General features: G+C 38.6%; 1 protein-coding gene across 2 annotated transcripts; it reads right to left on the bottom strand.

Moving 5' to 3' along the window:
* Positions 1–8,983: 8,983 nt before the first annotated feature.
* Positions 8,984–24,408, bottom strand: LOC144647191 (PHD finger protein 12-like). Of its 2 annotated transcripts, none has more exons than XM_078506953.1 (15): positions 24,036–24,408; positions 23,746–23,927; positions 22,218–22,293; positions 21,034–21,223; positions 19,881–19,941; positions 19,640–19,699; positions 19,206–19,338; positions 18,205–18,378; positions 17,785–17,919; positions 15,087–16,146; positions 12,499–12,581; positions 11,568–11,649; positions 10,923–11,015; positions 9,913–9,995; positions 8,984–9,746 (listed from the first exon to the last, which is right to left on the bottom strand). In XM_078506953.1, the coding sequence occupies exons 1-15, from the start codon at positions 24,075–24,077 to the stop codon at positions 9,303–9,305; spliced, it is 2,898 nt and encodes a 965-aa protein (XP_078363079.1). In that variant the 5' UTR covers positions 24,078–24,408; the 3' UTR covers positions 8,984–9,302. The 2 variants fall into 2 exon arrangements, with proteins under 2 accessions (XP_078363079.1, XP_078363080.1); XM_078506954.1 differs by having other exon boundaries at positions 12,499–12,575.
* Positions 24,409–24,791: the final 383 nt, after the last annotated feature.

Here is a 24,791-nt window from a genome sequence, read left to right as displayed (position 1 = left end):
TATCGCTAATGTTTTAAGCCAATCATGTTGCAGCTAATGCAGCACGCGGCAAATCAAACATGGCGGAAGACAAGAACTTTACGTGGTCTGATGAAGAAATTAATTTGTTGCTTAATGTAGTTATAGACTACAAAGCAAGAAAAGCAGGGGAAGGAGTTGATTGGGAAACGGTCAGGAGCAAGTACGAAGACGTAACCAAAATGTTTTGCCTCAAATTTTTAAATTTTTAAAACAAAATGTAGCAAAATAGGGGCATAATGCAACAAAATGTTTCATTTTTGCTAAGCAGCCAGGCAAAATATAACTAGATTCAAGGCCTTAACCGCGCTATCTGTGCAAAAAGTTGCACGGTTCGGGTGTTTACACGAGTCCGTACGAAATATGGAACCGTGCCGGTCAAAAATTTGACCTGCTTTTTTCAGGTCCCAAACTTGCACACTTAGGCCCCGTTTACACGGGTCCGGACAAATTTTTGCACGGACAAAAACTTGCACGGTTCCACCTTGCGTTTACACGGGACCGCCGGAACTGGACGAATTTTTGAACGGCTAAGTGTGCAAGTTTTGTACCTGAAAAAAGCAGGTCAAATTTTTGACCGGCACGGTTCCATATTTCGTACGGACTCGTGTAAACACCCGAACCGTGCAACTTTTTGCACAGATAGCGCGGTTAAGGCCTGGAATCTAGTTATATTTTGCCTGGTTGCTTAGCAAAAATGAAACATTTTGTTGCATTATGCCCCTATTTTGTTACATTTTGTTTTAAAAATTTAAAAATTTGAGGCAAAAGAAATCCAGAAAGCAGTTCACAGATATGAGAAGACGAGCGGCGGTTCGTCGGGGGAATTTCTCCTTGTCGTTATGAGGGTACTTTTCCAAAAACATTTTGGTTACGTCTTCGTACTTGCTCCTGACCGTTTCCCAATCAACTCCTTCCCCTGCTTTTCCTGCTTTGTAGTCTATAACTACATTAAGCAACAAATTAATTTCTTCATCAGACCACGTAAAGTTCTTGTCTGCCGCTTCTGCCGCCATGTTTGATTTGCCGCGTGCTGCATTAGCTGCAACATGATTGGCTTAAAACATTAGCGATAACCAATCACAACAGAGACGTAAAAAAGCCATTCAAATGCCGCGACTGGTCTAAAATTTGCACGGTTCCGTGTAAACACCACTGCAATCTGTAACAAAATTTGCACGGATCCATGTAAACAGGCGGTCCAGGTACAAAATTCGTCCGTGCAAAAATTTGTCCGGACCCGTGTAAACGGGGCCTCAGCCGTTCAAAAATTCGTCCAGTTCCGCCGGTCCCGTGTAAACGCAAGGTGGAACCGTGCAAGTTTTTGTCCGTGCAAAAAATTTGTCCGGACCCGTGTAAACGGGGCCTTAGTAACGAAAACTGTAATCTTTCAATAGAAATGGTCTTCACAGGAATAACAGCACAAGTGTTGTATATATTTTTTAAAACACAACAACGCTCTTCAATTTTCAGAACATTTTTCCGTTTCAAACAACATCATCAGCCATGATGAATATATAGTAAGATGACAAAATGATCGTGTAATAATATAACAGCCTATGCAATGGGATTTATAAATTCAAATATACGTAATTAAAATGCAAACTTATTTAAACTACCTTGTTGTTACTTATTTTCGCGGGAATTATTTTCGCGATTTGGCCAAAAAATGCGTTTAAAACATTTAGAAAAGAAAAATTGGTAAACACACTTAGCTGTAATAGATACATTAACAAGTGTATAAACTTGTTTAACTTGTTTGTTAAGTTCGGGTTTCAACCGTTCGATATGAAAACACTCCCTAATTTTAAGTTGTAAGAATCTGGTATTTCTGCCGTTTTTCTTATTGAAAATAAAACACATTTTCTATTCCTGGGACACGTTATATGATAGCAAACGTTTAAGATTCTAAGTAATAGATAAAATATGAGCGGGAGATCTGTATGGGCGTTAACAATGGCGAGCCGATAGGCGAGCCATTGTAAACGGCCATACAGATCGGACGCGAATATTTTATTCTACTTGTGAAATGAAAACAATAAATTGAATGGAAGGTTTTGTTATGCGAATCAGTACAGATCTGTATCAAAAGTTAATGAATACTAATTAGCTGAGCAATAGTCTGTATCAAACGTTAATTATATTGTTTGATTTGTATTGGGGTTTACAGTTGTGTACATGTGATCTGAATACTGTGTTGGGATTGGTTTGCACCCTCATGAATAGTTAATGAATTTTACAACATGAAATAACAGGCAAATGTAAATTTTGTTCCTTCGTAACTGGATGGATTGACCCTTCTGTGTGTAGATCAACTGTTGCTTTTGTTTTGTAAGCAATGTCCCTTAGACATGAAACTTTGCTGCAAAATGAGAACATTATCATTATTTATTTCTGATATTTATATTTTCTTTAGTTAAAATAGGTATTATTATACATTAGAACTACTTTGAAACATGTGATTGGCCGAGAGCATTCAGTCAATATACAGTAGCATGTGAACTTGACATGATAACCCAATATCTGCAGCAGATATTGAGTTATCATGTCGAGTTCAAAGTCCGCCTAGTTTCCAAGCCCCTCGTCCGTGTAGTGATGTCTAACTTTTGAAAATATGGCTGAGCGATTTGCCCCCGTTTCCGAAGAGGAATTGAAAGTTTTGATCGAGAATAAAGATTCTAAAAACACCAAGATAACAAAAAAAAAAACAAGTGTAAAAATTCTGAATGATTATTTGAGGGCGAAGAACCTGGAGGAACCACAAGATAAAACCGCTTTGGCCAATGTTCTGACGAAGTTTTTACGCCGGCGCTAGAAAAAGTGATGGCAAATTGTTTGAAAACGTATAATAAAACAATTATTGAATTCGGTTTTTGCATGATATCGTGAATTATCAAAACCTCGTGTCTGTGTTATCTGCCGAAGCCGAAGGCTTCGGCAGATAACACAGACCTCGGTTTTGATAATTCACGATATCATGCTCAACCTCATCCAATAACTGCTTAATGTCATCTACTGTTATGAACATTGTTGTTGTTGTAGTGAGGAGGGGCGTTGCGTGACGACCAAATAACAGCTACGAAGAAGAAAGGAAGTATTCTGAATATTGCACAAAAACTACTCACAGTTTGGTAGGTATTTTCCTCATGTGACAGCTAACTATGTGTTCCAGTTTTTAGTTTAATATTATCTTCACTTTGTCTGAGGAATCACCTCCTCTATTGCTTAGCAATCTACATTAGCTTTGTTTTACAGTTCTTTGTAGCTCCAGACCCGCGTTCATATTGTTTTTTTCTGGCGGACTCGCAATACCTACCAGATCTAGGGCCGTGAAGAACTTTGTTTACTTGGTTGTGGTTGGGTTGAGATAGCCGAGGTATTTGGACCAGGCTGTGTAACTGTGGCAGCGTTGGAGATGGCATTCAAGTTAGTATTATCAGTAGATGGGGACGACTCCTGGGATTCTGTGCAGCAATCCTGACAACAGCCATGCTCGAAGGCACACAATCCCATTCCACAAAGGGTACCGATAACTAGGGCTGGTATTCCGATTATGAGGCCAGTGGAAGATTTCCAACAAGTCGCTATTCCGCCGTAGAACATGCAAGAAAGAGATGCAGCACACCCACGTCTCGCCCCTACTCGTTCTTCTTCTTCAAAGCAGCTGCCTGCACATGGCCAACAGACTAAAACTGGTGCACATTCTGCCATGGCTTTGTTACATTCTTCCATTTCTTTGGCCTTTCTTTCATTATACTTTTGTATAGACTCGTCCATTGAAATCGTTCCATACCGATATTCTTTAAACTCTTTGCTGTTCCGCCAATCTGTCGACATCTCGATGACGCGGACACCTCGGAGAAGACTCGACCACCTTAAAACATACGCTTCTGGCCTCTGGGAAAACAATGTTATATCTGCGATCCTGCTGCTAATTGAACGAAATATTCTATCTGTAGCCCATTTTTTTTCTGTACGGTTTTGTGGCCTCTTTGAATAACTGTGGATTGCTTTCAGAGAGGTCTGCTTTCCAAGAACTGGCAGGAAAAAATGCTGTGAAGAAAAATAGTTTTGAGGTAAATAGATATTAGGTTAATAAATATTTGGCTCATTCGATTGGTTGTAGGAAGACGGGCGGATTAACTGTTAACGTCATCATACAAATACCATTAGAGGTCATTGGATTTGGTGGCCGAAGAACGGTGTCTGACATTTGCAAACTGCAGACTCAGACTAAGAGTATATTATATCGTGTTACTATTGCGATTTTTGAGAGCTAACCGTAAACAGGCTAACAGGAGTGCTATTCAGGCTAACCGAACGCTATTTAGGCTAGCTAGGGTGAAAATTAAATCTGCAAGTCTGCACATCTGCAGTGTGCAAACGTCAGGACACCCTTCGAAGGGACCGAATTTAGGACTCACCAAAATTTCATTCCCCATGCATTAAGTTATCTTTGCACTTCAATTCCTATATGATTTTTCTGAAAACTACAAGAAATTTATTGCTAGTTATCAATCACTTAATAGGCTACCATTCTGACTTAAGATTATCAGACTTCTGGCGACAATTTCTTAGAAATGGAAATGTTGAGTTTATGCAATGTAGGAATTCTTGGAAATCCCTGATAACTCTTTTTACAGCTTGTCAGGTTCGACACTTTTCATCAAGATTGGACAGTTGCAGCTCGGCATTTAATATCGATAGTTCTTCTTTTCGGCTATTTGAAAAGTATAATATGCCGTGACGGAGTAGCAAACCTCTGAGATGGGCCTGAGGGGAAAAAATGGGCACTGGGATTTGGGCAAATTTTCACTGGGAAAATGGGATTTGGGTCACTGGGACTGGGAATCACAAACACATTAATTGTAGCTGAACTGGGATTCGGATTGGGAAAATCGGTAAAAACAATAGGCAGGGAAATGGGATTTTATACTTCCCCCCCCCCCCTTTTAGGACCCTCCCTCTGAACATCAGGCATAGGAATGGCAAGGCAAGGAGTCTTCACGAATCTTTAACCTGTGCAAAAGCGCAGAAAGTACAGCCTGAGAAGTACTATCTACCAAGCTTGGGTACTCTCGGTGCAGTCTATCTCATGCATAGCTTGAAGAAGCTTCAAAGCTTTCATACATCCTGTCCGAAAACGTTTGCGTATTTCTGGCCAAGAAAGAATTCTAATGAGCTCTTGAGACTGATCGAGCAGAAGGACGGGCATTATTCTAACAAGAAAAAGAAGGCTCTGCATTGGTCAAAAGCTCCATTGCGAAACTACTCACTGAAATCGCCAAAGTTCTCACCTAACCAAACGGTGATTTATTTATTTCACACAAAGACACAAACGGTTTGTGTATTTGAATTGAAAATGTTACTTGTAAAATTCATTAAATATTCATGAGGGTGCAAACCAATCCCAGCACAGTATTCAGATCACATGTACACAACTGTAAACCCCAATACAAATCAAACAATAGAATTAACTTTTGATACAAACTCCTGCTCAGCTTATTAGTATTCATTAACTTTTGATACAGATCTCTACTGATTCGCATAACAATACTTTGCATTCAATTTATTGTTTTCATTTCACAAGTAGAATAAAATATTCGCGCTCGATCTGTATGCGCGTTTACAATGGCTCGCCTATCGGCTCGCCATTGTAAACGCCCATACAGATCTCCCGCTCATATTTTATCTACTACCGTAATGATTCGATTTAGCGCCCTCCTTCCAATAAGCGCCCCCTTCCAAATAAGCGCCCCCCTTCGAATGTGTTTTTGTCAATAAGCGCCCCTATTCCAATAAGCGCCCCCTTCCAAATAAGCGCCCCCCTTCGAATGTGTTTTTGTCAATAAGCGCCCCTATTCCAATAAGCGCCCCCATTCTAATAAGCGACCTCATTCTTATAAGCGCCCCTATTGTGGATAACTGCCCCTACTGAAGTCATCGACATCGAATAGATAAACACACGAACATTCACCATACCGTACTTGCATATATTTACTGCTAAAATGAACAATTCTTTTAAAAATAACTGAACTTTTAACAATTTGTTACTCTTACAGTTTCTTTTATTGTTAGTTATTTTAATATTTATTAAAATTTTGTTTTGAACATTTGGTTGTTTCTCAAAAAATTAAATAAGCGCCCTGTCTCGAATAAGCGCCCTCCCTTGAAGGGTCAAAAGTAAATAAGCGCCCCGGGCGCTAAAACGAATCATTACGGTACTTAACATTAATTTGTAAAAAGAAACTAGTAATACAATAATTGTCAACAGAAATACCAAGTCAGTGCCCCTAATACAGCCACCAAAATTGCCATATATTTTCTTTAGAGGAAACCCCTTTAATACGGACCCTCTCATATAAATTTAACCTGTTTAATACGGACACACGGTGATCAGGCGATGATATTTTGTGTTCGCAATGCAATTTCCTGTTTGTGGTTACAAAAAAAAAACAAACGTACGCTTTATTCATCTTCGGCGTTTTCGGATTTGTGCTCAGTGTTATTTTACTTGCAGCATTGCGTTGCAGAACATTTCGAGTTACTAAATACTTTCAGCTGTCAATGAAGTCAAAAGTGATGTAATAGTGGTGACCTCTCTTATACGGATATATACCTCTCTGATATGGACACTTTGCTCTGTGCCTTGTGTCCGTATTAGAGAGGTTCGACTGTACTGTATTGCAAGAAAGTCATTTGATGGAAGAATATCTCTACACAATGTGGCAAGATGCCCATGTCTTGTACATATTGAATTTTCTTTAAGATACAAATGCATACTTATAAATTTAAAAGCGTACATGAAATGTGAAACTGTAAATCCTCTTTGTCTACAAGGCCAAACCATGGGAACGAGGTTGTCCCCCCTTTTTGCCACACCCTAGCCAGCTGACTTTTTACTTCTCTTCACTGCGGTAATAAGAAACAAGACAGTCTTTGACTTTGTCATAGTCTTTTTACAGCTGCAAATTCACAGTTGGTTGTTACACCCTAATTTGGATGTGATTATCAGAGAGGACAATTTAAGATTTCAACTAAATAGGTAAATCTGGGAGGTGAATGTTATTGTTGAACAATAAGCTTGTTTTACTTCTAGGTGAAATTTCATGTCACTCTAACTATAGCAAAGTACGGGTTTCAAATCTTAACTGGAAGCATGCCCCACCAAAATATTCAATCATAATTCCACCCCCCCCCCCCCCCTCTCCCCCACAGACACACACAGGAGGGGGCACTCCCATATTTGAGCTATATAGGTATGTGCCGCTGTGAAGGGTATGTTTTTCAAGCAGTTTAGTCTGGGATAGGGTATAAAAATTAGAAAGTTTTGGTCAAGAAAAGGGTAGCATTTGCCGGAAAACTAATCGGTGGTATGACGAATTAAGTCCAGAATAGGAATAGAAACTCAGAAGAGAAAGGGGCTTTCCTAAACTTAAATAAAATCATTACGACATCGTTGTTGACAGATGGTTTTCCATTAAAACACTGATTAGTGATACAGTTCTAAAGATATGCAAGTCTGGGATAGGGTAGGGATTTTTGGTGTCTAGTCTAGGGTTGCAAAATCAGCTAAACATGGTCTGGTATATATATTTTCACTAGCGTAAAAACAAAAGAGAACGTTGCAGGCATAAAAATCAGACAACAGACATACTGGATGTTCTCATTCAAATTAAATCTCATTAAAACCCATTAAACAATTGTTATCAGCATTTGACTTCAATCATAATCAAGCAGAGTTCATGGACAATTAATGATCACCTGAGGAAATGATAGTTTCACAAATTCTCCCAAGAAAATGAAAGTGAGAAATTTATGAAGACTAACATGGAGAGTTTGTATGTTCACATTTTGACACTCAAAGGGCTTTAATATCATTTTTGACAGGAATGTGTATAAATCTGAGATGAGTGCATTTTTGTGCATAGACCACATATACATGTATCTACATTTCATAATCATTAGCTAATTACAAGAACCATCTTCCATCAATCACCAATTTTTAAAGTTGAACACGCTTTACCGTCACAAAAGTTAACTTGTGAGTTGTAAGACAAGAATGGACGACAACTGTACAAGTAATAAATATTTTGTCCATCCCTGCCTTAAATAGAATGATACAAGAATAAAATTATACTTTTCTAAAAAGTCTCAACGTCAGTGTATAAAAATCTCATTTACAGTCTGTTAACCTACATACCTACAGTATAAAAATACTGGCCATTTTCTGTGCCTGTTACATGCCTGAAATACGGTGCTTAGTAATACTAAGCTGGCCACAACAAATGCAGGCACCTTTGTCCCTAAATTTTGTCTCTTCAACTTAAATCCTCCATCACGTACCTAGCCGGCAACCACAACGTTTTGCACAACAGAGCAGTCAGTGTGCAAGAAATTCAACCACATTGACCACATTTATTGGTAGACTTGTTAAATGAATGTAGTTGAAGCATGCTTGCAGGGCTTGAATTTAACATTGAGGAAAATTAGATTTTACAATGCAAATATTTTTAACCTGAATCTCTAGTCAATGACTAGATTTACAGTTGATCGGTGCTACAATACCACACATTTTGCTGCGTCTAATATTCGAGACAATGTTTCAAAGCTAACATTTTATCTTCATATGTTGCCTGACATCTTATTAATAAGTGTATGGTACCATCCACTAAACAACAGATACAGAATTTCACCAACATCAAAAACCTACAAATTTACATTATAGTCATAGAAATCAAATCTTTGCAGAGGGGTTTTTCGAACTTTAAATTATTATAAAACAAAAATTTAATCAACCACTTAGGGTCAACTAAGGAAACTTTTAGTAACTAAACATCTTGGATACTATTTTTTTTTTTTTTTTTTTTTTTTAACAAAAAATTTTTTTTTTTTTAAAATTTTTTTTTTTTTTTTTTTTTGTTTTTAATTTTTTATACCCCACCCCAAAAAACCCCAAAATAATAAAAAAGTAACTGTTGGAAATAAGACAATGTTAAATTCAAGCCCTACAAGAGCAGTCCTTGTTTCTTCAGTAAAGCAATGGAAGAGGCTGTTGGCCACACTGAATTTGTCTACCTTGGAAGAGCACAACAAATGCCACTTTTACCACAAAGCAACAAACTAAAATTGATACATTCTGTTTTCAAAAAGTTTTTTCTTTTTTAAAAATTTTGTAACCACAAAAGGTCAAACCAGTGTGTTGAAATATAAACTTCATTTTAAGTCGCACATGTACATAGCACATGGAAACCACACAACCCAAAGAACCTCAACAATGTTCATCATGATGCAACCGGCTTTTTGTCACTGCTTTTGTCACTGCTACTGGCCTTGCCACTTGATGGCAACTTTGTAGCATGGCTTGTTATACTGAAAACAAATTGAGCGCAACCAAGCTTTATATAACTCCCATGATGCAACAGGGCTGTGCCTTCCCATCCTGCACCACTGCCTCCAATCAAGTTTGAGCTACTTGTAGTACAGTTACAAGATTTGACGATTTTTTGCACACCAAGCCCCACAGTTCTTCGAGATCCTTTGGGTTTGGAGTTTTTTCTCACTTGTGCAGCGGCAAGCAATTTGTTTTTGCCGACTTTGGAGGGGTCAAGATCCTTTGAAGAAACGACATGTCTGTTGATTTTGTCCGAAAAGTCACAGGAGTATAAAACATTGTCTACGTATGTTCCATGTTCACTGTAGTTTATGAGCTCGTACTGCTTTGACGTCTGTGGAGAGAAACAAAAAAAAAAACATAAACAACTGCAAGGTTTAAGCCTGAAAGACTTGATCGCTTTTGCTCCAAACACGCTAGATTCAAATCGTGCCAAAATAATACAGTTAGAAATAAACTAAATTCATTCTGCCATTACACAATCAAACAATACAATGTACCTCATCATAAAATATAGAACAATGTTTTTCTGAAATGAAGTTACAATGTCCATATTCTTGGAGACAAACGTCCATATCTGGACCTAGAAAGAAGAATGTAAACAAAACTATTATTATTAAAAAAAAAAAAAAAACCCCCCGCCCCCGCGCCCAAAAAAATTTTTTTTTTTTTATTTTTTTTTTGGTGGGGGGCCCCCCCCCGCGCCCCCTCGGCCGCTGTGGAGCTCCGCTATTATTCATAAACGTTGTTTAGAAAGAAATTTAATATGATTTCTTTTTGTTTTTTTCCTTATTTGAAAAAATATTTCTAAGTCTCCTTGATAGTGATTGTTATACATTGCTTTGAAATACCGTTGTATCATTCAATGTTCCTGAAGTAATGTTTAATAAATGAGCAGCAGTGTTTTATCAAGTTTAAAACACGAGGCGCAGCCGAGTGTTTTAGACTTGATAAAACACGAACTGCGAATTTATTGAACGGCTTAAAAATCTTCTGATGTAGATCAACTCATTCTTGCACTAATATTTATATTTGGGGTTATTTTGGCCTAGAAAATTGGACGTAAAGTTTAGCGGTGTCTTTATCAGATATAAAGACACTCATTAAACATTAATTTCTTTTGTATTTCAACCCTCCAAGTTAAGACCATTTTAGTCGCCATGGCGACTAAAATTTTGAAGCTGGCAACTAAATTTGAACCAAGGTCGCCAGCCTGCGACAAAAATTGAGAGGAATTATTGAAAGCATCAGCTTAATTGGTGACTAAATTTTCACTGGCGCAATTGAGTAGTTGGTGGCCAAATGGCACTAAGGAAAAAAAGTGAACTTGGAGGGTTGTATTTTCTTTATGGATTATTAATGAGTTTTTTAAGTAAACATAGCATAAATTTGTTAAATGTTTTTAAGTTAGCAAGAAGTTATTGTTTGCATAGCAATCAAATACTTTGTCGACTACCAACAAAACCGCACATGTCACTGTAAAGGTTAAGGAAAGTGATAAGCCACCAACCTTGCCCCAGAGACAGACACTTGTGAATCATTGGACACACAGGACCTGTTCCTGACAATGGACACAGCACTGCAATGGATCGACCTGCAGGAACTGTCAAGAGAAAAGACATCAAACATCAACACCATTCACAGTGTGAAAGCAGAACAAAGAAAAACAAGTACAGTAAAAAAAAAAAAAAAAAAAAAACTACTATATATTATATATTTTACCATCACAGCAGTGGACATTTTGATAGTGAGCATTATCCCTTTTACCTGTAATATCAAAAGCATATTTATGGAGTATCTTTCTTGGTAATAATTATTCAGCATTATAAAATGTCCGAAGAATTGCGCATGCTTTGATTGGTCAGTTCGACTTCATTGTAGCTCCATAAAGTGGCTTACGACACACGCATGCTTTATAGAGTTATAACGCACGCGGCTTACGTGCTGCGCCTCCTGCTTCTCTACCCACTTCTCTCATGTTCTTAAAAATTCCTGCATACTCATATAACTCAACAATGCACTCGAGGGAGTTTTTTATTTCTTTAGTAAAGAACATACAAGTAATCCAAAGTAAGCTAGACTCTGTAATTATACACAGCCACCTTGACACACAATCACAGACACTGCTGTACATTTCCATTTGCCGAAAACTTACAAGCTTGTTGTGGAAGAACTATTGTTTCTTTTAAGCCATTAAAAGATATTTTTCTAGCTGCTCCTGGGCTTGGAGGAACAGGCTGCAATGGACAAAAGAACATTGTAATGACTCTGAGGCTACGTTTACATGGAACTGGTCCGGAACCATTCCGAACCGGACCAGACCGGATCGGCCTCTGTTTACACGGGACCGTTCTGGAACCGGTCCGGAACAGATCCAAAACTGGACCTGCAAAATAGCAGGTCCAGTTTTGGATCTGTCGTTCTGGACCGGTTCCAGAACGGTCCCGTGTAAACAGAAGGCCTATCCGGTCCAAAAATCGGACCGGATCCGTTCCGGACCTGTCCCGTGTAAACATAGCCTGAGATTAGAACTTAATTTGGGACTACATACAACCTTTAAGTTTAAAAAATCTAACTGGACCTGTATTTTTTTTTCCTATTTCTACCAAGCTTTACATGCATTATCTGTTTCCATACATCTCACTCATAGAAAAAAACAATACTTGCATTGTGTAGGAAGTTTGTTACACTTGATTCTAGTTATATGGCCTAGCTCCCATGGATATCCGGTATTAAACTCAAAGGTAGAGCATCCAACTGTTGTGTAGAAGTTCACAGGTTCGAGGCATGCTATGAAAACTCAGAATTTCTTTTTTAATTTGCTTGTGTCACCAACTATTCAACATTTTCTCATATGTCTACCAAGTAGCGCATAATTTTACCGTCATTTCTTTTCCCATCTATTTTCTCTTAACAATAAAATTCAGTACATGGTAATACATGTAGGTACTAGGTGTTACTATCCTTTGCAGCCATTGTTTGGGCTTGTCATGTAAAGCACCCTCCACCACAAACGGCTGTTTAAACCTTTACTGTTCAAAGAAATGTATGGAAACCAATGAGGAGAACTAATATTTTGGTCTTACCTTGGTCTGTGTGAGGAGTTGCTGGAGCCTCTGGTAAGCCAACACTTGAATAAGCCTTGGATCCAACTTGGCCAGCTCTGTTTCTGACAGAAAGAACTCAGTTCACAAAAAACTGAAACTACAAACAGTGACTACATGTACATAAACTGAACTACATGTATATATATGTGTATTTCAGTTCCAAAGCGATTTTCGATCGAGCGTCTAAAAACCAAAAACAATATTATCACTCTGGCCAATAAAAAAGGACACATACAATCTAGTAAACTAATCAAAACTGGGAGCAGATGCATGTAGCCAACACAAAGCATGGGAATAAGTGTGGTTTGGTTTTGGTTTTACTTCTGATTGGAGAAAGTTTTTAAACCAATCAACGCAAATTACTTTCAACACAGTGACACCTGGCCTATGCAAATAAATACACATTAATGTTGTGTTTTTCCCTACCAACGATCATCTTAGTGGACCTCTCACATAACAAATATTCACTTCAGAGGGTTCAAAAAGTTGCATCTGAGTGCATCTTCGTATTAAATTTTTCAAGGTTTGTTTATTGATGTTGATCTTCATCATATTTACGACTGATGACAGCACAAAATGAAATGAACACCAGGGACATGTTATTGAAAGGCACAGTAACAAAGCAAGGCCAGCATGCAAAAGCTAGAGTCAGAGTGCATAAGTTATCAACCAAACATTTTCTCTTTTGATTAATGGGCAATAATTTGTTCAGGTCATTACACAAGAAGACACAGTTAAATTGTCAGGATACCATCTGTAGACCCCTTCCTGAACAGGTCATTGGTTCACTGCAGGTTAATTTCTCTAGATTTCAGCAAAGTCCCCCAAATGTTGTTGGTCCCATTATATGTACTATGCAACAGTAAATACTAGAAATAGCTGACACTAGGTTGCCCCCGAAGTTTCGACGATGTTTATCGGTTTTTTCTCTGCTGTTCATCCTTTTCTACAATTCAGACATTTGATTGGAAATTAATTTTCTATTTTGGATGATTATTAATTATGATACGGTAAATCATTTAATTACAAGAACGCAACAGCATCTTGACATCTTTGTCATGTTTTGCTGTGGTGGGGGATCTCAGCTAGACTCAAGCTAGACTTTAGAAAAAGTCCGTCGTCTTTATTAATTTAGCACGCCGGGACGGTCGACCTATCGCGACTTGCGTGGCTCGTTTTCGCGACTTTGTCGCTTTGAATGGGCCGCTTTGCGGGCTCGAATAGAACTCACTTCACTGTGGTAAAGTCTTGATCTCATGGAGGATAACCTTTAGAAACAGCAAAACGTTTTAAAATTACCATTTGAGCTGGCCCAATTGTTTTATAAATATATGGGCTGAGAGCCCAAGCATGAAGAATGACATGAGAATGATCAATCTTTAGAAAGAAAAGGATGTCGAAAGAATTTCTTACCTCTGTCAAAGCAAATGCCTGCCGCGAGTTTTAAATAATCACAATGCATCTCGAGATCTCTTTTGAATTTCTTTTCTTGATGCCGCATACCATCTTGTAAAATTAAAATTTTGTCCGGAAGTGGACCGATCAAGACTTTTGAAGTTTTCTCCATTCAAGTAGTTTGTGCCTGGTAAATCACGGTCAGTTGGACAAAGGCTTTCTTATCGTAAATCACGCTTCATGACAACGATAACTTTTTAAAAGGAAAGGATACTGAAAGAATTTCTCACCTTTGACAATGAAACGCTTGACTTTCTAAAAGTCGCTCGCTTCTGGTTTCCGGTTTCGCCTGCCGCGAGTCTTATCTTTTTTTAAATTTCTTGTAAATCTCGTCCGGAGATAGACTGATCAAGGCTTTTCTCCGTTTAAGTAGTTTGCGCTTGGTAAATCGCGGTTTTGGACTAAGGCTTGCTTATCGTAAATCGCAGACAAATTTGAAGATATGGCTTGATATGTTCGTACGTGTTCCTAAACATATTTCTTCTTCGGCCACTCAGATGTAAAAAATGTGGATTTTCTTACTTCTCTGCGAGTTACTTAGTTAATTATCGCGAAGTCTTTTCAACAATTGCATTGCTTTGCTTTTAGACATTGTGAAATGAATAGGCCTCGAATAAAACCTCAAATTATCTTTTTCAAAATTCTGCCCAACTGCAATCAACCTTTACAAGCTTCGTTTGTTTACTTGTTGTCATTTGTGCATGTGCTCACGTTTTGGGTTGTCATCATAACCCAGTCATCGTTTACTTGCGTCATCATTGACCAATCACCGTATGTCGGCATTTTACAACTCCCGATACCTACTTGCGGGCTTTCAGCTTGTCGGCATTTTACAACTCCCGAGACTATTTGCGGGCAAAAATTGATCAAATCGAGATTTTTCCTGGTATATACTATATATATATATACTCTATATTCGCGCGGATTACAATGATGCCTCCTCGGGTTTTGGCCTCTGGGCCAAAACCCTGCGGGGGCAATAAGGATAAAACCCTCAGCCAATGTTTTAGAGGGACAGTTAACTACAGCAACAGGGGTAATACACAACAAAAACATTCAACAGATACTCAGCTAAAATCTTCGACTCAAAATTTGCAAGTGACAACACTGACCATTGAAAGCGTCAACTCCAGCTGCAGCACAGATGCTGTTTATGGCGTTAGCAGTCGCCATGGACGTTGCAGCAGCCGCCTGATTAACTTTGTTAGGACTTGAACCTATGGACACTGGAGTCGAAGCATTAACAGTTCCAATTTTGACAGGATTGACATTTGTGGCACTTCCTGGTGCTCCTAATGTTACTATGCTACCACCTGGGATTTGCCCAGAGCCAGCTGCAGACAGCCCGGCGGTTGCAATTGTCTTAATTATGTTCCCACTGTTCGTACTCGTTAGGACTATCAGTTTTGTTGGTGTCGAAGAAGCAACTTTTGTTGTGCTGGCACCACTCGAGCCAGCCGCAGTGACAGTAGAAATGGTTCTGGTTGCGGCACTAACTGTTGTATTTATTGCAGAACTGGATGAGGAAGCAGCCACTGTTTTTATTGAGTCTGTCGTTATTTTTGCCTTAACGTTGTTCAAGTGCCCAATATCATTTATTAATTTTGCAGTGTCGCTAGACAGCTGTTTACAATCGGCACTTAGCTGCGTCAAGTCACTACATGCCAACTGTTTCTCAACAGTTTTAGGTTCCTGTTTAACAAGTACTTGCGAAGGTAAATGTGTCGACGACACAGCACAAACATTGACAGCATTTCCCGAACTTGCAACTGACTTTGTATTTATGGGTCCGTTCATGTGCGTCTGTAATTTTGATGGTGACGCATACAATATTGTCAGTGGCTTTGTTATTGTTTTTCCACCACTTGTAGTGGTAATAGTGGTTGTCACAACTCGACTTATGCAAGCATTTGGTACACTGCTACTTGCAGGTGAAGCAGAAACATGATTAGGCAAGTCAGACTTCGAGGTCAGACCATTCAAGAGCGGTTCCTTCCCTGTGCCTGTACTTGAAGGATGGGCTGATAAAGAAGATGAGTGTGCATTTGAATTTGATGTTTCCCCTTTCACAGAAGCATTGTCCATGTGGTTGGAAATTAAAGTCTTATTTACTGCAGGCTGTGTCAGATGTTTGGCAATGCCACATTGAAGGCTAATCACACACTTTAGCCACTGAAAATACAATGAACATATTATGCAATTAGATCACGTTTGACAAAGAGTAGAGTACAAACAGGATCACAGAAACATTGTTTTTGCACAGGGTTTCGCTCCCACTAACCAATAGCCCAAGGCTGGTAGGATAGAAAATTAGGATTGTGAATGTTACTTTACATGGTTTTTTACCCAACTGGAAGAGAAATTGCAAGTTTTGGACAGCTAAAATGCAGCAGAAAAAGAGTGGTTTCGATGTTTTTTAATGTTCATGTCAGGATCCCATGTAGATTCGATGAAGAAAATAAAAAATCTGTCATACAGAAAAAACCTGCCTATAAGAACCTAGTTTTTTTCCAACTTAGTCTAAATAGGTTCTTATGGAAATGGTATTTAGTGGGATTTTAGGCTACTTAGGTTCTTAAGGAGGCTCGATGTAGTTTTTTAGGGGCTCTAGGGTGGTCGTTTTGAAAATGAAAATTATCTAGGAAGCCAATGTTCGATTCTTGCCAAAATACACCATAATGATCAAATATGACCAAAGTTTAATTTCTTACGGGTCACTTAGTCACAACGGTTACCATAGCAATGATTGTCGTTTTCTTTTGTTTTCAAAAAAGCTTGATTTTCTCAAAATCTAGATTGACAATTGGTATTTATTTTTTGATATGTTTAAGTACAGTGAATTGACTATCTGTAGACAAAATTTCAGAAAAATCTGTAAGAGCGTTTTAGAGTTAATCAAGAATGAAGTTTTTTGTAACTTCTTGTAGTTTTCTGCAACTGGCAGTCGATATATTTTGCCAAATTAAAGTAAAAACTCTCTCGCTTTTAGTTAATGGTCTTTGATGGTGTAAGTATTTATATTTCATTTTGAAAAACTGCGTTCAAATACTACGAAACAATTTAAAAGCACCTTTTTCACATTAAAACAGAATATTTCTGAAAATTTCATTCTTGATTTAATTGAAAACGCTCTTACAGATTTTTCTAAAATTCTGTCAACAGTTAGTTGATCTACTAATCTTAAATATATCAGAAAACGAATACCAAAAGTCAATCTAGATTTCGAGAAAATCAGGCTTGTTTGAAGACAAAAGGAAACAACAATCGTTGCTATGGTAACCTTGTGACTAAGTGACCAGTAAAAAATTAAATTTGTCGTAAAATTGGTGTCGGCAGACGTTGGCGTCATAGATATTTAATTCACCCTAGGGCTAAATACATCGAGCCTCCTTAAATAGGTTTTAATTGAAAGGGGCACTAGCGATCAGTACAGAGTACTACAGGGCATATGTAATAAGGAATATATTGCTGTATCAAATAATTATCTAGAATACAGTTTAGATAATAACATACAGGAAATTTATTTTTCCATAGTACCAGCATGCATATTTAGACTAAATTTTTTCTGTATTTTCATCTGTGTCTTCATTTTTGTAAAATAAGAACCTATTGAAATTTTAGGTTAAAAAGGTTCTTATGAAACGGGGGTTTAAAATGAAAATTTTAGTCTAACAGGTTCTAAAATTTTAGGTTCTTATATGCAGGTTTTTACTGTATACACTTTTTAAAAGTTGACAATGCTGTTGTGTGTGTGTGTTTCTGTACCCCAACTCTGTCTCACTCCACCATCTTGACCAGTCTTAGCCTTACCTCTTCCTGTTCCTCAGCAGTTGGTGTGTTGATAGGAATTGAATGCAGTGGTAGAGGCTCCTGCATCTTCTTGACGTGTTCTGGAAGCAGCCGAACTGGTGGCGAGCTATAATGGTCTTTGATTGCTTGTGGAACCTTTAGTAAACACATTTTGCACCCATTAGCAAAAGTTTTTTTGGACATATCAAAGGAAGAATGTGTTCAGCACAGAAAAAACTAGTGTAACCCATGATTGTGGTAGAAAATAATAATAATAATATGCCGTCACTGACAGTGTGGGAAGGCAAGACAACAAATTATTATATTTATTAATAACTGGTCCACAAATGAAAGAAGCATTTTGATTGGTTCCCAATTCTTGACGTGACTTTGAAAAATCATTGGTTTACTTCTCATTTTGCACAAGGAAAATACACTCACCAAAGTTGCTCTTCTTCTTGTTGGTAAGAATGCTTTTCTTTTAAAGGAAGGATGTTTCTTTAACCTGTGCACTCGCTGAAGGAAATTCATCTTTATTGTGTGCTGAGATATGTTACTTCTTAGGTCATTATATGCTTGTAATCTCTTGCTGAAACGAGGATCACGAAGTCCAGGCTACAATAAAACAACGGAATTCAAACATCAGACGGAGATAGAGTACAGTTTAAGCTTAAATCACATCTTACTGGTTATGAATTTCAGCAGTTTGCAACAAAACTGCTTTTCTGTATCAGCAACAAGGGAAAATGCTGGGCTTTGATCACAATTACAGGGATGTAGCCAAGAAAACACTAAGCCAGCACATTGACAAGTCCAGCTGGCTTTTCTTGCCTTGGTAGCTTTAAAAGTTTACTCAAGTCTTTGTTTTTGTGACGTTCTATTTTCAGCCAGATTTAATTGTAATTAATAAAGATGGTTAATTTTAAGCTCATGGATAAACAATGAAGATGAACTGTTCAACAATGACATGAGCATGGGACACAGAAAAAATCTGAGTCCCTGTCGGAAATCGAACCTATGGCCTCCCAGTTACCAGTTGGGACGCTCTAACCAACTGAGCTACGAGAGTCTTGTGGTGAGCTGGGCCATTTACTAGGTTGATACTACACACTTGATGATTTTGACATTGCTGATCCTACCAGTATGCAGGACACATGCCACAGTACATAATTATCAACCTAGTAAATGGCCTAGCTCACCATGAGTCTTTAAAGCTCAGTTGGTTAGAGCACTCAAACGGTATGTGGGGACTCAAATTTTTCCTTTGTCCCATGCTCGTGTCATTGTTGAACAATTCATCTTCAGATTTAAGTTCTCTTTCAGCCAGTGAAATTAGCGAGCAGCCGGCCCTTAGTGACATTCCTGCAATTACTATCTTTACTGGAGACTCTGACAAAACCACTGTGCATTCAATCAACCTTTTTCTAACAAGGGTATAGTACCTCAGCATGCTCAGCATGGTTTGGACACATCCACATACCACTCGGCACTGTGGTGAGGGGAGGGTTAACGCAATCCATGTGAAATGCCAATGGACAGAAGTCACAGTGAACAAGTTGACCAGCAAGATCACTCCTACAAAAATGACAAACCAAAATTTATTTTCATTGTAATTTAAAAACAATTGCTTGATCAAATCCTCACATGTTTCTTATAAAATGATAATGTATACAGTCAACTCTCTCTTAACGGACACCTCTATGACGGACCCTCTTGCCCTGGTGCTGGTCCCGTCCCTCCGTTTTCGTCATTTTCTGTCTCTCCCTTGCGGCACCTCTCGCGGACAGTTGGGCCGGTCCCGCGGTGTCCGTTTTAGAAGAGTTGACTGTACCAGTTTAAATAAAATAATTGGCAATGGGTTTGATGGATGCCTTACCTACTGCAGGCAAAACAAAGTCGTCCAGGTGGAATGGTGTGTTCTTCCTCGTCGCCATTTCTGCAGACAAGCAAGAATTACAGTAAAGAAGGGTGAAGTCAATGTTAGGCCAAGTGGCCCATACTCATAAAGCAACTAGGACCCCCCCCCCCCCCCTGGGATGCTAGTCCATTGCAGAGTTACTCCCCCCTCCCCCTCCCAAAGCAAACTAAATAAGAATTCTTTCAACATTTACACATACCGTTTCCCATTCTTCACAGGAACTGCTTTTTCTTCTGTACTATTTTTCCTCTTTCTGTCACCTATAACCAAACCAGAATACATTTATTATAAAAAGTGTCACAGAAGAATTATCAAGCTCTACTACATGGATTGTGGGTTCCAGAACCACCCGGGGGTGGTTCCGGGGGTGGGGGGGTCGGCCCGGTCCGGGGGGGGGTTGCCGGCGTTCCGCGTCGTGTGGTGCCTGTCTCGCCCTTCTGTTTCGCGTTCTGTCTCCGGGTTCTCTCCGGCCACTGGCTCTCCTCCTGTTCGTGGTGCGGCCCCTCTGTCCGTCCCCGCTCGCCGCCTGGTGTCGGTCGGGGGGCCGTGGCCTGGGTTTGGTGGGCTGGCGGTGCGCGTCGCTCGGCGCGAGGGGGGAGGGGTGGGTGCTGGTGTCCCTGTACTCTGTGGGGTGGCTAACATTAGAGCAGTCATTTTTCCGGGGGCTGGGGGGTCGCTGGTTCCGGGGGGTGGGGGGGGTTTCTTCGTCCAGAGGGTGGGGGGTCTCGGATTCCCTCCGTGGTGGGGGTTGGTTTCTGGCCACACATTGAGATTCTCTAACCCAGAGATTAAGGGTTGCCACCCACAATAAAAACAAAAATTCCCTGAAAATCCAGTGACCAGAAAAATAACTTTCAGTGACTGTAATAAGACTAATCAAATGAAAAGTACCTAATTTACATTTTATGTTTTTCGTAGAAAAAACAGGTCATCATCAACAACACTCAATGAAACTTGCAGCAACTAGGTAACATAAAAATCCCTGACTTCGACAAGAAATTTATAATTTCCCTGAGTATATACAAAATTCCCCTACTGTTCCCCAGCCTTGGAAAATGATTTCCTGACTTTTTCCTGACCTGTCCCAATCTGGCCTGAGGTCATGTTGCGAGACTACATACCAAAGAAAACTTGGCAAAATTGCTATAAATACCTCCAATTTCTTCAAACATGTTACCAGTAAACTAGGAAAGCCTCAGTGATAAATCTAGTTACACGTACTCTCAAGAAATGACTGGCGTTTTCATATTTGAAACTTTTACAAATTTCTGTTATTACGTTTTATAATCATTAATATGTGCATATAGGGTAAAAAAGGTTAAAATGTTATTTTCACGTAAACAAAGACTCGCCTGGAAAGTAAGTATTGCATTTGAGTTCCGGTGGAAGGGAGAATGTTGTTGGATTTTTCCCCGTGGTCATTTTTACCAGTGTAGAAAAGGGGGACTCTGGCTTAGAATTCTCAGTATCTTTAACAGCTGGTGTTGAATGAACCTCATGTTCACAATCATTCACATGGTCTTTTCCTTTGCTTTCCTCATCCTGCAAAACATTTCACATTACAAGTCATTTCTGGTTTCACACAGAACTGTTCTCCTAGTATATGCAAGTTTAATCATCTCTTCAAATTACAGTGTTTGTATTGCCAAAACTAATTAATGTAACAGCTTGTTCTTGTTTCTTACCATTTTCTACTAGTTTAATACTTTTGGTGCAGAAAATTTTCTGTCTGGTTTTAATGTAAGTGTCACATAAACAAGACACCGATATTCTCAGTAAATGAAGCCCAGAAAGAAATTTGTTTGTGAACCATTGTCAATGGCCTACATTTCTCATGAGATGATGGGCCTAAGTAATGACAGTTTAATATTTTTAGTTTTATTTTAACCAGATTTTAAAAAAAGTAAACAATATTTCGCATTTTTAAGGGACCATAATCAGATGAAATGAAACATAAGCCCCTTAACAGTAATCGTTCGAGATTAACTTGTAAGCAGGGCTTGAGACTAACGGTAGCCAACTAGCCAAAGGCTAGTAAAAATGCAGTTTGGCTAGTAGGTTTTCCTTTCACTACCAAAATGGCTAGTAAAAAAATCAGGATTAGTGGCAAGAAACCTCATTTATTAAAATCGTCTCTCAGAGAATATAACTAACAAGCAAACTGTTGACATTATATAATGTGAAGCTTTAACAATCTAGTTGACAAAAACGCATGTACATGTACATTTTTCATAGTGAAGAACAAAGCCCAATTTTGTAAGAAAAACATCATGAAGATTTAAGGAACATTTAACGGCTCAAGGTTTAAACATTATCGCACATTCTTTTCACCTCCCCCCCCCCCCTTAAAAGAAGAACTATGCTTAAAAATTGTGGCTAGTAGAAAATAATTTTAGGCTAGTGAAATCACAGCTGTCACTAGCCACTTGCTAGTTAGCAAAAACAGTTATAGTCACGAGCCCTGTGTAAGCTTTGACAATTTTCTTTCAAATACATATACATGTAACTTTATAGTTTCCTTCTTTTAAATATGTACCTCTTTGGGTAAAGCTTTGCATTCATTACAAAGCCATTCACCATCTGGAATATCATCTTCTTCTAGCGGAGGATCACTAACACATAAAACAATCAACAAATATATCAAACAAGATTTTTACTTCTGGAGAATGTGAAAGGGTATCATTAGACTTCCTTTTGCTATCACCATTGATATAATAGTGCCTAAGTTAAGAATATACATGTATCACCACTTATTTATAGTAGGGAAAAACTTACTAAACAAAGCAACAACAATATACAAGCAATAATATACAAGGATCCAGCATCTGACATGATTTACTTATATAATGAATAAATGTCAAATAGGAATACAGACAGCAACCTTTTTTTGTTATATTACATCCTATTTTAATCTAATAATGATTAATTATTGGTAACCACACTTTCTGCTAAACCTTCTTTAGAAAAACCCACATGAAACTATTCACTTCTCATTCCGACATACATATTTCAAAATTTACTTTGGAATAGTATTCCACATTTCCAAAAAGAAAAAGAAAATGATACACGCACATAAAGCATGACAGTAAATTGATATAACCACTTCTTGTTTTAAGCTACACTATATAGAAACCCCTTACTACCAATAGCTGATGATGACAAACAGCCGACGTGGCTCCATCCCTCCGAAGCACACAATAGCATGTTTGTTATTCAAAATCAGAAAACTTGTGATTTAAGGAATGATTTTGAGAATGACAGGACAAGGTGGTAAGAATACAGGAATAGAAAAGTAGAGGACATAAAAACGATGTTTCTCCTAACAAACAGATGTGTATTTGTAACTTGCCCGATTAAAAATGTTAACTATGCAATCCATGTAAAAAGGGAACTGCATACAACTTTTTTTGATACCCACAAATTTACTTTCCCTATGGAAACTTTTTTCCTCCTTGACGTGAAAATCCAAAATAGAATAATTTGAAACCAAGCCTGGAATATTTTGTTCAATTTTACAATACTTTTTAGAGCTTTAGGTTAGAACAAAAAACATCACTTGTGTAACAAGTTTTGAAGTTGATGAGTCAAGGAAATTGCTTAGGACTTACAGAGCCTTAATCACTGAATTAAGACAAGAATTTCATTTAGATTGCAGAAACATTTAAAGGGAAGAGTCTTCAAATATATTAGAAGCAGTAACAAGAATTAACATAAACTATATATTTCGTTACAAGATCAGTGACGGAATAGTAATACGGTAAACAAAAGCATGTACAAGTTGCTTTTTCCTGTTTTCAAGAGAGGCAAAATGGAGAGAGATGTTCCAGTGACTCGTGGAAAAAGATTTGTATCGCAGCTTGATAAAAATTGGGATAATTAACATAAGCTGTCACTAGTAGCGGGTGTGTGAATGCGTTTAATTAAGCTTTTTATCAAGACTTCGTACATTAAAAAGACTATTGTAAAGTCAAGACTCAAAAAGCTCAACTCCGCTCAAAAATTGAAAGCAGTTCGTAAAAATCTACTTTTACGCTACGTCTTGTGAATATTTGAATCAAACTAACCAGCAAGTCAAGTGAAAAGCACAAGGACAACGGTCGCAGCAGAGCAAATCGCCTCCCTCGCCACAACTATCGCAGTTGTCATTATTGACAGCCCGTCCCTGCTTTCTTGCTTCTTTGTCGACTTTTTTAATCCTCTTTCCCGATTCCTCTGACTGTGGAGGCTGGATAAGGGCTTGAATCCTCTGTAAATCATAGAGAAATGGATATTCATTAAAGGTAAACAACCAGTGCGAGACAAGAATACCTCTCAAGCCAACAAATGTTGAAAGGAACTACGAGGTTCTACGTACATCCATCAAGCTTCCTTCTGGATCCAAGTGGTCGTAATCCATTTTTCGAACTCTTGAACAACTTCCAAAACTATACTCTGGCGTACAATCACGGAGCAGATAAAACTTGGGTTTTTTCTGTGCGCGAAATTCCAACTTAGGGGAACAGTTCGAACAAATTACCGCCCTTAAGTTGTTCCGAAACGAGGGGCATTTTCTAAGCCCCTAGCTGACAAAATTTCCTGTAACTCAGCCCACTGGTGGCTGAGTTGTTGTTTTTCGAGAGGACGTAAAGCAGTTTGTCAAAAATGCAAGATTATGACAAAAATGCCAATTTAAGTAAGAGAAAACCCTCTTTTACCCTCGAAAAACAGAAGAACAAAATTGGTCCCACTGAGAGCGCATGCGCGAGAGGTTTACTGCGCATGAGCAGCTGTTTTCGCGCGCTACCGCTGACCCGACAAAATGTTCATAAACTCTCCTCAGTTTCTGCGCGGGCAATGTTTGATGGGATAGGATCTGAGGTCTTTGTCCCCGGGTCTTTGCCCAGGCTTGCATATTTGGTTCATCCTCTTCGCAGGTGCGTGAAAAATAGAAGAATGTGGGGGGTGACAGGGGGGCGGGAGCCCGGGAGAAAAGGGGCGGGAAGCGGGAGAAAACGAGTGAAATTTCGTAACATTTCATTATATGTCGCAATAGACATGGAACAAACAGGTGAGAACAGCTACGGAAAGGGGCGGGAGGCGGGAGTAAAAGATACGGGAAGTGGGAGTAAAA

Source organism: Oculina patagonica, chromosome 3 (genome assembly GCF_052425735.1).
Source record: "Oculina patagonica isolate OP01 chromosome 3, crgOcupat, whole genome shotgun sequence".
Lineage (NCBI taxonomy): Eukaryota > Metazoa > Cnidaria > Anthozoa > Scleractinia > Oculinidae > Oculina > Oculina patagonica.
The sequence above is the reverse complement of the archived record's forward strand: the minus strand, read 5'-3'. Positions and strand labels throughout refer to the sequence as shown.

Excerpts from the sequence above, each read along its gene's own strand:
- LOC144647191 (XM_078506953.1), bottom strand. The coding sequence starts at position 24,077 with ATGGATTACGACCACTTGGATCCAGAAGGAAGCTTGATGGAT. Across the intron at positions 19,700-19,880 it reads CCTGTGAAGAATGGGAAACG|AAATGGCGACGAGGAAGAAC; the intron begins GTATGTGTAAAT and ends GCTTGTCTGCAG. Across the intron at positions 18,379-19,205 it reads ACCATGCTGAGCATGCTGAG|CCTGGACTTCGTGATCCTCG; the intron begins GTACTATACCCT and ends GTTTTATTGTAG.